Raw genomic sequence first — 13,233 nt, forward strand, 5'->3', positions numbered from 1 at the left:
TTTGGGTCGGACTTGCGTTTATTTTTTTCAGTGTATTAACCGTTTGAGGTAAGTTAGCCTACTACTAATGTTTAGCGTCATCTCAGCCTCGAAAGCAAACAAATACTGTTGTGCTGTTCTTTCTCTACTAATGCAGCATCTATTCAACAAATTAATATGCACTGTATACATACCTTTTTGCTGTCGATGCTTTAAACGAGCATCTGATGTCAGCCTTCTCCGCACAGCATGTGCTCTCCGTGCAGCGCGCAGTAACACGTGTCGAAAATAAACAACACGAGGCATCAGTGATAGTTTTTATTTCGCCTCTAGAGGCCGCTATTGTAATGCATGATGCCAGCAGACCCTTCTCAGCTCTCGCGTACTGTGTAATGAATGACAGTGCGCTTCTCAGCCGCTCCAGCAACGGACACAACCATCGGTATGGATTTTTGCCAATAACGATAGTTCCACCAATCAACTATCGGTGCCGATTCATCGGCAAAACCGATGAATCGGTCGACCTCTATTACATACGCGTTTCTTAGGGACACCTTATCTGTAGCCCCGCCTTAGCTCTGAAGCTCCCAAGCTCCGCCTACATCATGTCGAGTCGGTCCCTTCTTATATAGCCTAGGCTAGGCTATTGTCTATGGTCGGTTCAGTGAGTCCACCGAAGCAAACTAGTCCCTTCCATATACAACCAAACACGGATGTAGCTACTGTAGCTGTATCCCTTCTTGCCTCGACCACAAATGGCTTCCAGGCCCATTTGCCTCGCTGTTAGCTCCGCTGTTAGCTCCGCTTTTAGCTCCGTCGTTAGCTGTTAGCTCCGCCGTTAGCTTTTAACTCCATCGTTAGCTGTTAGCTCCGCCGTTAGCTTCGCTGTTTGCTGCTAGCTCCGCTGTTAGCGTGTGATTAACGCCACAATTCGGCAACTGCTCTGTGTACCCGAAGCTGCTCTTTTAACTCCCCTGCTCTGTGCATTCACATATGAGAGCAGCGCTTGTCTCCCATATCACACTAGCCTACTAGCTGATTGTCTTATTTTGTTTAGCTTACAAGTTCCAGATGGAGTCTGGAGATGATGTGGGGTAGCCTACTTATTGTTTACCGTTTACATCTTACTTTATACGCTTCAGGCTGTTGCAGCTAGCTCAGAGGAGACTGGATGACACTAGGTGGTACAGCCTGAGACATGCACAATAAAAAAAATTGCCTTCTGCATTTTTGTTATGCTTTTCCCTCCATTGTACCGAACCGTGATGTCTGAACCGAGGTATGAACCGAACCGTGACTTCAGTGTACCGTTCCACCCCTAACATACATACATAAATAAATAAATAAATAAATATATATATATATATATATATATAAATCTAACAGACACACAAGCAGAGATGTGGTAACTTACAATGCAAGAGGCACCCCAAACACCTGGCTGTGGGGGGGGGGGCTGTGAGGAGGAGACACGGAAGGCTGGACGGTTGGTTTAAGAGAGGCTCTTAACTTGTTGTCGTACCTGACACAGACACAAAGATTATCAACTGTTGTGGATTTTAAGAAAGATAAAGTGGATTAGAAATGTTAACAAAGTTGTACACTAATTGTGCCTGAAGGATAGTAAATACAGTATGTGCAGGTTTAAATTATTTCTGGGTGTATATGTATTATAACAGGATACAGAAAATAGCAACAGTGACTGCAAGAACATAATTAAAATGCATGCAGGGTGTGTAAATTGGATGCAGCAGGTAATTAAATGCAAATATTAATTGTGTATAACTCAAAGTAAATTTGTGAAACAGAATCTGGAGTCCAACATCAGCTCTTACTCTTTGACACGGGCAGGAATTAGCAACTGCTCACACTTCACCACATCTTCCAGCTCACTCAGATAGCTCACATAGTTAATCTTCCTGCCAAACTTAAAACTACAAAGAAAGAAAAAGACCAAATCAGCAAATGATTGCACTTCAGTTATCTTATCATTTACTACATTTACATTCTGTGAGAATGGTGATATCGCCAAATGCTGGATTAAAACTGGGATGAATTTTTCCATTTTTCTCTGCTCAAATGACACACACACACACACACACACACACACACACACACATTACACTACTAGCTTGCAATTGTAACTGTCTCAATGTATGTGACTCTCTGAACCTCTCATTCTGTATATGAAAACATTATATAAGATACTATAAGGATCATTTGCTGTTGTTTCAATGGATCTAAAATGCCTTTCCCTCCACACAAGGAAATAAGAGTAATAAAATAAAACGATAAAATAAAGTGATAAAATAAAAAAATGAAATGTTAAATTGTGAAAAGTACCCCCACTACACCATCAGTGTGACAGCGAGTCAGCATGCACAATACCAGGATTTGACTATTTACACCTGTGCTTTTCCAACTATGGTCAAATAATTAATTATCCTCAGGGTCCCACAAACTGCTACTGCTGCTACTTTTGCACCACTTTTTACACTTTATCCTTTAGCTTATGCTATATTTTACTATTTAAATTTTTTTATAGTCTTCCTGTTATAAACAAGTTAATGTTTTATATCTTGTTTTGTTTGTGTAGTCTGAATGTTGCTTATCCTGGTGCTCCTGATTAGCCAATCCGGGCCTGCCTTCATCCTACACTGGTTATAGAAAATTAGCCGAACAAAATTGTCACTCATCTGGCGATAGCAATGTGCTTTCCTACGATGTGAAAGTAGAGTGTGAATAAAACATTAAGTTCTTACATTTCATTAACTTAAAGGCTGGACGGCTGACTAGTATGCTAGCTTGCTTGCTAGGGGTCTAATTGTTTAGACGTGAAGACGGTGCAGAGAGAGAGAGGTCTATTATGGTCTTACATATTTTTTTTTTTTTTAATAAATAAAAAATACATTTCAAGGTATAGGATATTAGTTTATTAACGTACAATATATAATATACCATCTCAAGTAGTTATGTATATCTCGTTGTATGTTTGCCATTTTATGGACATGATTTGGAAAAATAGTTATTCCAATCATTCCAAACTATGTTTTTAGAAGGAACATTTACATGGCATTTTTGGCCAGTTTTGACAGCTATGTGTGTGTGTGTTGGATTGATCAGATTAGATGAAAAATGTGTGCATGGGGATGTTCACCGTTACCCTGTGGTGTCGCTTGAAATCAGAACCGGGGGGAACAAATATAGAGTACAGGCTGCGGTTAGCTCCCACCTGACACACCCCTTAATTTTGGGCACGGATTGGCAGGGTTTTGATAAATTGGTGAGGCAATGTGCAGGGTGCGTGCCTCCTCTGGAGACCCCGCTGGTCTTTAAGAGTAACAAAAGTATTCACACCACTGTACTCTATCTATGGAAACACATGCCAGTGATTGTTTAACCGCAGGATTTTCCCACAGTGGAATTAATACTCTGTGCTACTATACTATAATAAACTATACACTGTTATACTACTGTATACTATAATATGTTGAAAGAATTTAGGTCAAATGATGGGGCCAGAGAGAACTGTCTGAAACTGCAAAATTTCATCCTGCAATTGTTCTATATAGGACTAGTCGTAATGTTCTGAGAACATGCTAAATATTAAACAATAATGTCGAGCTAATGTTTAAAATGTAGGAATGTCAATTGACATCCATAAAAACTGTTCAGTAATTTTACATAAAAAGGACCTGATGATTGGTTTGAAGAGGATCAGCAGAGTCTTGATGAACATGGTTGGATGGACGATATACAGAGCCTTGATGTTCTTCTTATACCTGAAAACATATACAGATGATATTCTGACAAAATGTACCATATACTGGGGATAAGGATAAAGTCTTTAGAGCAGAGTTTGTGGTTGTATGCTGTTATCCCAACTTTTACTTTACGGGAAAATCCACAATACAATGGAAAAGGCAGTCAAGGCAAGAAAAAAAAAGTAGATGGATTGAATTTTTGTCTTATATTAACTCATTCATATAAAGGACGCATGACTTAGGATGTCCTTTATTTCAAGTCTCCACACAGAGGGAAGTTAGTTCTATTCCGTCCCATAGATGATCAATTAGTCTGCTAAAATTGGCATCTCCAAACGCACTTGCTATTTTGGTTCATGTAATGGTGTATTTGGTTTCCCTACTTACATCTGTGAGTAAGTAGGGAAACCAATGCTTGAGTCCGTTCTGAAACGATGGTCAGTGAGGCCCCTGTCTGTACACATGTACAGTAATGTTATTGAGCTTACTTTCTGTCAAACTCCCTGTATGCATCTCGTAGCCAGCTGAGAGAGGGTTTGTTTTCACTGGTCAGCCCATGATGGAAATAGATCAGAGTGTAGTCACTTTCAACATACTGATCCAGTGTTCCTTTAAGATACCTGCAAAAAATAAAACAAATTAATTGTCATTTAAATAGATAAGTGTGTATATCAACTGGACTCCATATTATAGTCCAGGTTTACCAAGGAACTACATCTTCACAACCTTCCTTAGTGTTTCAGCACAGTACAGAAGCCGTCATATAGTGAAATATATATACGTAGTGAAAAAACAAGGCATTTGTTTCCCATTAAAAAGTTATTGAAACACTTCCCAAAACAGTTCCCTAATGGCTAGAAGACTTCTGTAAAACATGTACTATTGATTCATATTGGGTCATATGGATGTGTCCTGGTAAGCCAGCAGTCAAAGACGTAGACTATGTAACCAAATATACCTGGTTTGATTCCAACTAACGACCTTTACTGTATATGACCTCCCTCCCTCCCTCTACTCAAATTTCCTGTCCCTCTCAATAGTCAAAAAGCTAATAAATGCAGAAATTAGGTTATTAGCGTTATCTGAAATCAGGTCGGTGTATCCTTTATTTCTTCACAACAGAAACTGGAGCAACATCTGATCAAATAAGTAAGGGATAATGTAGAGCAAGCCAGTTGTGATTGTGAATTAAACCCCTCTCTTCGTGTTCATGTCTCTCTGGCTGATTGCCGGGTTTTGGCCACCACTAAAGGAAAAGTATGATCACAAATTAAAAGGCACGTTAAACAACTTTTTTTTTTTTTTTAACCATAACTGTTTTTATGATTAAATCTAATGTTCATGAGCTTTACTATACTGACATTTTTGAAGACTCAAAACTAAAAACCATACAAGGACTTGCAATGTCAATTACTTATCCTAACTGTTAAAGCCAGAGTACACAATATATATTTTGTATGCGTATTACATACTTCTAAAGTGGTAACACCAGGACACAACTATTACAGGACGCACATTTTGCCTGAGGGTGCACTTCTGGTGGGCCATTCCAGCTACTGAAGACCCTTTTTATGTGAATTTGGAAAAATACTTTCACCTGTGAAGGTGGTGACTGCTAGAGTAGATCTGGAGGTTATGTAGAAAACAATGTTCCCCGAGGGAGGGAAACGAGCTACAAGACATTAGTATTCGAATTGCGGAAGAAACGTTATCAACACGCCTGTCAAGGCCAATGAGACTGTAGCAGACAGGGGAGCCCCGCCTTACCTTCTGCATATAAAATGCCCTTGCACAGTCTCATAACCTCAATCTAAACTACACTTCACCGAGCAAAAAGGTGGTAAGGGGCCACTATGTGTTGTACCTCGTTGCCCTCCCTCAGAGAACATTGGTTATCTACATAACCTCCAGTTCCCTTTCGGTCGGTACTCTTGGTACAACACATAAGTATGGAGACCTATCATCACGCCCCGAGGCACCCCTGCAGTAGACTGAGGAGATATAGCCCTGACCTGGCCCTAGCAAAGCAGAGTACATGATGCAGCTGCATCACTTGTCTGCTAAAAAGCACCGTCTGAGTGACGTTTTGTGCCGTCACATCCACATGGTAGAATTCCATTAATGTATGAGGGGAAGCCCAGCTCGCGCGGAACAGACGTCCTCCACACTGACGGTCCTTTAAAGAGGGCCCAAGATGCAGCCATGCCCCTGGCGGAGTGGGCAACTCCGGCAACAACTGGGTGTGTGTTCTCCCAAGAATAAGCACCTGAAATCGTCTCCACCACCCAATGAGAAAGGCGCTGCTTGGACAGCACTTTTCCTTAACAGAGCTAGCGAAGCAGACAAACAGTTGATCGGTCTGCCACATCTCCCATGTGTGGTCCATATACTGTACATACGAAGCACGTGCACAGGACAGATTGTGCCAGAGCTGCTGTTCCGCAGACGCGAAAGGGGGTGGAGAGAAAGATGACAGCTCACAAGTCAATGCTTTATATGATGAAGCAGGTACTTTGGGGATGTACGCACCTTTGAGTCATCTAATGCAAATTGCATGCACAATGGATGAACGGAGAGCGCGTGAATGTCTCCAATGCGCTTGGCTGAGCACAGGGTTAACAAGAACGCTGTCTTGTATGTCGATACCCACAGTTCGAAAAGGAGTCCCAGGGAGCCCAACCACTTCAGACTGGTAGCCTTAACTTCTCACCTGATGAAGACCTTGGAGAGGATTGTGTTACAACACCTGAGTTCAGTTCAGTTCAGTTTTATTCTTTGTCCCAGAAGGGCAATTTGTATAAAGCAGGAAGACATCACATGAAAAATTAAAATATACACCACAAACCACACGACAATTAACTTACTAAAAAACAACAACAATAAATACAGCAATAAAACAGCAATAGTAGCAAAGTTGTGTTGGGGACATATTAAAAGTAGTAATCAATAATGATATGAAATAAATAAAAAGAAATACAGGGGATAATTAAGATAAGCAAGAGTTGTCACCTCCTCTTAGCTAAATTGAGTGCCTGAATGGAACAAGGAATAAACCCTGGTGAGCTCTGAACTGGACCCCCTACAGTTCGCTTACCAACCAGGCATAGGGGTCTCCACCGATGCCATTATCTATCAATCACACAGATCACTGTCACACCTGGAGAACACTGGGAGGGTCATGTTTTTTTTATTTCTCCAGTGTTTTCAATACAACACAATACAATTTCAACAATCATTGCTCTGGGGGAAGCTATTGGGAGCTGGAGTTGACCCGCACCTGCCTGCATGGACCATCAGTTACCTCACTGACAGAGCACAGTATGTGAGGCTCCAGGACTGTGTCTGATGTGGTGATGAGCAGCACAGGAGCACCACAGGGTACAGTGATCGCTCCTTTTTTCTTCACCCTGTATACAGCAGACATCAGGCACAACACAAGCAGCTGTCACATGCAGAGGTTCTCTGATGATACTGCCATTGTTGGGAGGGTATCAGAGGAGAATGATCAGGAATACCGGAAGGTCATCGGGGACTTTGTCAACTGGTGTGAGTCAAACCACCTTCACATCAACGTCAGCAAGAAAAAGGAGATGGTAGTTGACTTTTGCAGGAGGCCGCCTGGTACTACACCGGTGAACATCCAGGGTGCCAAAATCGAGATGGTGGAGACATGCATATATCTGGGTTCACCTCAACAATAAACTGGACTGGTCCAAAAACACAGACGTCCTGTACAAAAAGGGCCAAAGCCTTATCCACCTGCTGAGGAGGCTGAAGTCCTTTGGTGTGTGCAGGACTCTGTTAAAAACTTTGTATGACTCTGTGGTTGTGTCTGCAATCTTTCATGCAGTAGCCTGCGGGGGAGCTGGGAGCACAGAGAGGGACAAGAAAAGGCTAAACAGACTGGTGAAGAGGACTAGCTCTGTTCTGGTCTGCCCTCTGGACACCATAGTGGAGGTGGGGGAGAGGAGGATGTTAGCTAGGCTGGCATCAATCATGGGCAACACCTCTCACCCCCTACATGAGACGGAGTTCCCTGAGCAGCTCCTTCAGCAGCAGACTGTTGCACCCTCAGTGCAAGAAGGAGCGCTACCGCAGATCCTTCATTCCAGCAGCAGTCAGACTCTTTAATGCAACATCATAATGTAGCACTGCTAGCTGTTTCTGCAACATGAGCCATCACTGGACAATATTCTGCACTATGCATATTTATTTATTTATTACTCTTTGCTACCTCCAACTGTCCATTGGGAAAAACAGTAGGCGGAGCACACCCGACTTGTTTGAGGAAATAGAAGTGGCAGTGCATGGGTCCAAAAACCACTTTGCTCGCTCCATGAGAACAGCTGATGTGAAATATGAGGAGATTGTCAGCCCGACAGCCCAGATGCAAGAGAAAAATATGGCCGAGGCTGGAGTTACAGCTGCTACTAATCGTGAGTTCCTGGAATGGTGGAAATGGGACAGCACTGGAGCAGCCTGTGAACCAAGGTGTGGAGGATGTCGGTGTGGACACTGTCAACCAGGAGGAAAAGAGATGACCCTGGCGGAGGAGAGGGAACTGGAGATCATTAAAGGAGGCCTCACCTATGTCAAGGAAGACGCTCATGTGACATCTCCACACTGGGACGCTAGATACCCATGGACTGAGGACCCTGCATCACTCCCCTACAACAAAAGTGCTGTGGAGGCCACATTCCTGAGGACAGAAAGACAATTGAAGAAGACACCAGAGTGGCAAGTCCCATATGCAACCCAAGTCCATGAGATGGTTTTAAGAGGTGCAGCCATAAAACTCACAGATGAAATGGTGAGCAGCTGGAAAGGGCCTGTGTGGTATGTAAGCCACTTGGTGGCACCAAACCCTCATTCAGTGACAACCCCAGTAAGTTCACCAGATGTTCTCAACACAATCAGAGCTGTCCAAACCCACTCATTAGGAGGGAGCTGTTAAGCCAAGTAGCTGGACTTTATGTCCCAATTGGCTTAGTTACACCTGCTAAGCAGAAGGGGCAATTGTTGTCAGAAAAGCTTTCCAAGAGTCAGGAGGCAGAAAATTGCACAAAAAACATGAAACATGGGATAAACCACTCTCGGAGAGCCTCAGAGAGGAAGCCATCAGATTGTTTGAAGAGTATGTACAGCTTGGACAGATCAGATTCCACAGAGTCTCACACCAGCTGACTGGAAAGGAGAACCATGGGGAATAACCTTCTCAGATGGAAGTGACAAGACCTATGGAGTTGTGATTTACCTGAGATGGAAAACTTGTGTAAATTGTCTTCTGCTGCATGGCTTCAAGGGCAATACATACTGATGTAGTTAGTGACCAGTCATCTGAGGGTTTCCTGCTAGCCTACCAAATGTTCAAGTCAATAAGAGGGCATCCCAGTAAACTGTGGTCTTATCCTGGCACTAACTTTGTAGGGGTCAAACCTGCTCTTGAGGAGCTTCACACATTTTTGGAACGACTGAAAAGAGAGTTGTTGTGGAAGATCCATCCTGCAGATTCCCCCCCATAGGAATGAAATGTGGCTGTAGGAGATGTAGTCTGGCTGGCTTACCAAAATGCCCTGAGAGTTCAGTACAAGTTGGCCAGAGTGGTCAGTGTTGATACTGACAGAAAAGGCATCGTCCAGTCATGAGGTCAGTCAAAGAAGGAGCAGCCAAAACTTCAAGTGGCAAAGGTACAAAGAGTAGAGCCCGACCGATAAAGGATTTTTAAGGCCGATATCAATACAAATATTTGGTGATTTAAAAATCCGATATTCCGATAAATCGGCTGATATGTATTTTAAAAAATAATCCAGAAACGCGTAACAAAACATAAACAGATTTCCCTAACGTTAGTTATTTATGAGTCCTCACTAAAATAATATGATAATGCAGTTTAAAAATAAAGATTGTTTTATTGTCACAACAGAACAGAGGAACATCAAAATATATTTAAGTTCTGATAAATAAAATGTATAAAAATACCAACTTAAGATATGAAACTTAAGGGGTTAAACATGAGTGTTGCCAACAGGGACGTTGTAGAGTGCTCTCTGGTGGACAAACTATGCAACGCCAACACTCATAACATCTCCAGAGGGATGTCAGACGTCTGGTTATCTTACTTCCTGTTGAAGGAACGAAACATAACGAACGTTACATATCACGCAAAAGGGCAGTCCTGTGCCAAAGTAGGTCAAGGAGAAGGAGCGCAGTTGACGGGTAGCTTCCATTTCATCCAGGTGATAAAAGACGCTGGCTTAATTAGCGCGGTTAGGGCCGACAAGCGTGCAGTCAATGTGAGGAGTAGACAAAGAAACTAAGAGGAAATTTGGACAGGGTGCATCAGTGTGCAGGAGACTTCATATATATATATATATATATATAGTTGAGGTATTTAATTACTTTGTACATTATTAAATGACTAAGTTTACTCCTAATTGTTTATTTGGATGCTTACGATATTGTTACTTTCAGAAATGAGCTAATTTGTATGTTTTTTCTTTTTCTATTCAAAGGTTTTCAACCTACTTACTACTACGAATTCCTGGTATATTTTGTGAAATTTAAATAAATGCCTGGAGAAGGAGTGAGTTGTCAACGTGTCCTCTGTCGTCATCCTAAGTCTTTTTCAAATTTGAGGCAGTCACTTATTAAAACATCCAGATAACTTGACATGCACCAATCTACTGGACGCACCGATTGCATTACCTGTCGTAATGTCAACATCCTGAATTTGAATTTCCTTAGGTGTTTGTTGAGAGCTCTCAGATCCCAGATGGGACGGAGCCCTCCATCCTTCTTGGATACTGGACTACCCTTATTGCTTATTTTAGCAGAAGAGCGTATCTCCTCTTTCAACACTGGGGTGAAAGACGGCTGCATCTTTGACATTATTACGCCTCTGAAGAGCAGAGGACCTATCCTGAATTGCAGCCTGTAGCAGTACAGCAATACAGTTCCCATAACCCACTGCGACAGTGCGCATGCGCGCCAAGGTTATTATAGTTTTACATTTTTCATTAGTTTTTATTTTTATTTCGTTTTGACTTTTTGTTTTCAAATTCAGTTTAGTTTTAATTAGTTTTGAAAGTGGGTTTGCTAGTTTAGTTTAGATTTTTTGAAAATGCTTAGATTTAGTTTTTGTTAGTTTTAGTCTTTTTTGTAATATGGGTTATTTGTCAGGGAAAAAGATTAAAAAAAGTCAGAAAAAGTATTGTATAATAACTAGGGCTGTCAAAATAACTAAATAAATAACGCAGATTAATCCATTCCATATTGACGTTTGACCCGGAGCCGTTCTAGCCACCATTTGACTGTAAAATGAAGGAGGGAGACGAGAATGTGCTGCCTGGATCATTAACTGGAACATTTACTTGTAAAAATCTTCTTCCTGCCAACCCCGGCTTCCGAAATCTGGTGCCACTGATATGTCTGCACTTCTCTCTGATGCTCTGAAGACGATACAGACAACACAAACACCGCTGCATATGACGCTAGTTAACACTATACTCGACAGCAGCTAACGTTAGCCTACTGCTAGCTAGTTAACACTATACTCGACAGCAGCTAACGTTAGCCTACCGCTAGCTAGTAGCTGGATTAAACACGGTTACAATGCTGACAACTAACGCTAAACGGTGTAAAGTTTGACTGTGTTTTACTGTAGAGGACTGTGACTCAACAGCGGGATGTAACAATCTGCAGCTGCCGAGCTGCCGTCGGAAAAACAACACAGACGGTGCGTTCAATGAAACTGGTAAACTACAGCTTCGTGGTGCATTTGAAGTTATTGTAAATGTCCTTGGTGGTTGTTTTTGTCGTTCAACAGCAATTTACTAGTGAAATAAGTTATTGTTATACAATATTATTAATGTATAACTATTAATGTTAACATTTAATTTTGACCATATGGCCTTAGCAATAAACAAGCCGTTCTTTAATGTCAACTGTTGTTTAGTACCCTTTGTTTTCTTTTCTTACTTTCTTAAAAAGTATCGGTTCAGGCACCGTTAATTATGTATGCGATTCATTTCGATTAATCACAGAGTCTGTAATTAATTAGATTAATTTTATTAATCGATTGACAGCCCTAATAATAACTCAACAAAAACTTCATACAATTTTAGAAATATGTATTCACAATGTATTCAACAATAACACGGTACATAAAATGTACATATGGTCATAAATATGTAAACCGTCTACACAAGACGCTGCCGCAAGTGCAAAATGTATAAGTGACGTGTGCCAGGAAAAAAACTAAATAGACATAGACTAAAGAAGACATACATGAACAGGTGTTTTGAACTTTGGTTCGAGTAAAGTGGCAAACTTTTTGAAGTCAATCGACTCACACAGTTGTGGAGGCATTCCAGTATCAATAAAAATAGACGAGACAACAAATTCTTAATCTTAACAGAACTACTATTGTTTTTATTACAAAAACTGAGTCTGTGACTGTTTATCTAAATTTTTCTGCCCTCGGGTGACTCCTCTTCACTATATACAATCTTTGTTTCATCTGCAATGAAGGACCAGCCTTCCATTGGTTGACAATACGTAAACAAGCTTTTGATTGGTCAGAAGGTCTCCTAGAGCAGGGGTCTTCAATGTGTTTTAAGCCAAGGACCCCTCAACTGAAAGAAAGATGGAGCAGGGTCCCCCTGTATATATTGTATAAAATTAAGTTGCATAATAAACTGGGCCTACAATAACGTGTAGGGTGGCCTAAAGCCTTTACACATACCTTTTTAGTGCATGCTATCCTAAGCTATTCAAATAGCTTAATAATTGTTGGCATGTTTTTTTAAATCATGTTTGAATACATAAATGAGTTTGACTTTATTGCACAAAGACCCCGAAAAACGATGCCAAAGCTTGGGCTCGGTCCACAGAGCAGTGCTCTTGGTAGCCAGTCTAACTATATTTTGAATGATTTGCTGTGGGTAGGCTAGTCTTTACGCAAACACTGTGCTCAAAAATATTTTTTTCGGTTCAGACACACATATCTATTTTTAGACATAACATTATATGATCCACTAGTCTCGATAGCAGTATCGATAAGCTCAGACCTTAATGATTTTCGGGTTATGAGAAATTTGGAACCGGGTCCTTAATAGAACCAGGTCTCGAGACCCATCCCTAGTCACTAACATGGGGACCTGTCAATCCATGGCGTTTCTGTTCCCCAGTCTACTGACAGTGGCTGTGGAATCCCCAGCTCCTCCAGCCACATGTCCTTGAGCAAGACACTGAACCCCAAGTTGCTCCCTGGACGCTGTATGTGGCCGACCACTGCTCCTAATGTTTAGCATGGGAGAAATGCAGACGTTGTACTGTACAATTCTATGTGACGAATAACAAAGTTTCTTCTTTTCTTCAGAAAAACTGCATCTGGAATGCTCACATGTGCCATTAGTTGATGGTGGTTGTTGTTGGTGCGCACTGCAGCTACTGCTACTACTACTAGATTAATTATTCTACCCCCCTTTTT

The 13,233-nt window shown here is 41.5% G+C and overlaps 1 protein-coding gene across 4 annotated transcripts in view; it reads right to left on the bottom strand.

The window, feature by feature from the left end:
* arhgap1 (Rho GTPase activating protein 1) overlaps nucleotides 1-13,233 on the bottom strand; it is an 84,399-nt gene that overhangs the window by 42,986 nt on the left and 28,180 nt on the right. For all 4 annotated transcript variants that reach the window (XM_035998556.1, XM_035998559.1, XM_035998558.1 and 1 more), the window contains exons 5-8: nucleotides 4,232-4,363; nucleotides 3,675-3,761; nucleotides 1,815-1,913; nucleotides 1,394-1,501 (exon numbers count right to left, since the gene is read on the bottom strand). In XM_035998556.1, coding sequence (XP_035854449.1) covers nucleotides 1,394-1,501; nucleotides 1,815-1,913; nucleotides 3,675-3,761; nucleotides 4,232-4,363 — 426 coding nt within the window. The remainder of the gene's footprint in view (nucleotides 1-1,393; nucleotides 1,502-1,814; nucleotides 1,914-3,674; nucleotides 3,762-4,231; nucleotides 4,364-13,233) is intronic.

This window comes from Sander lucioperca, chromosome 24, assembly GCF_008315115.2.
Source record: "Sander lucioperca isolate FBNREF2018 chromosome 24, SLUC_FBN_1.2, whole genome shotgun sequence".
NCBI classification, from domain to species: Eukaryota; Metazoa; Chordata; class Actinopteri; order Perciformes; family Percidae; genus Sander; species Sander lucioperca.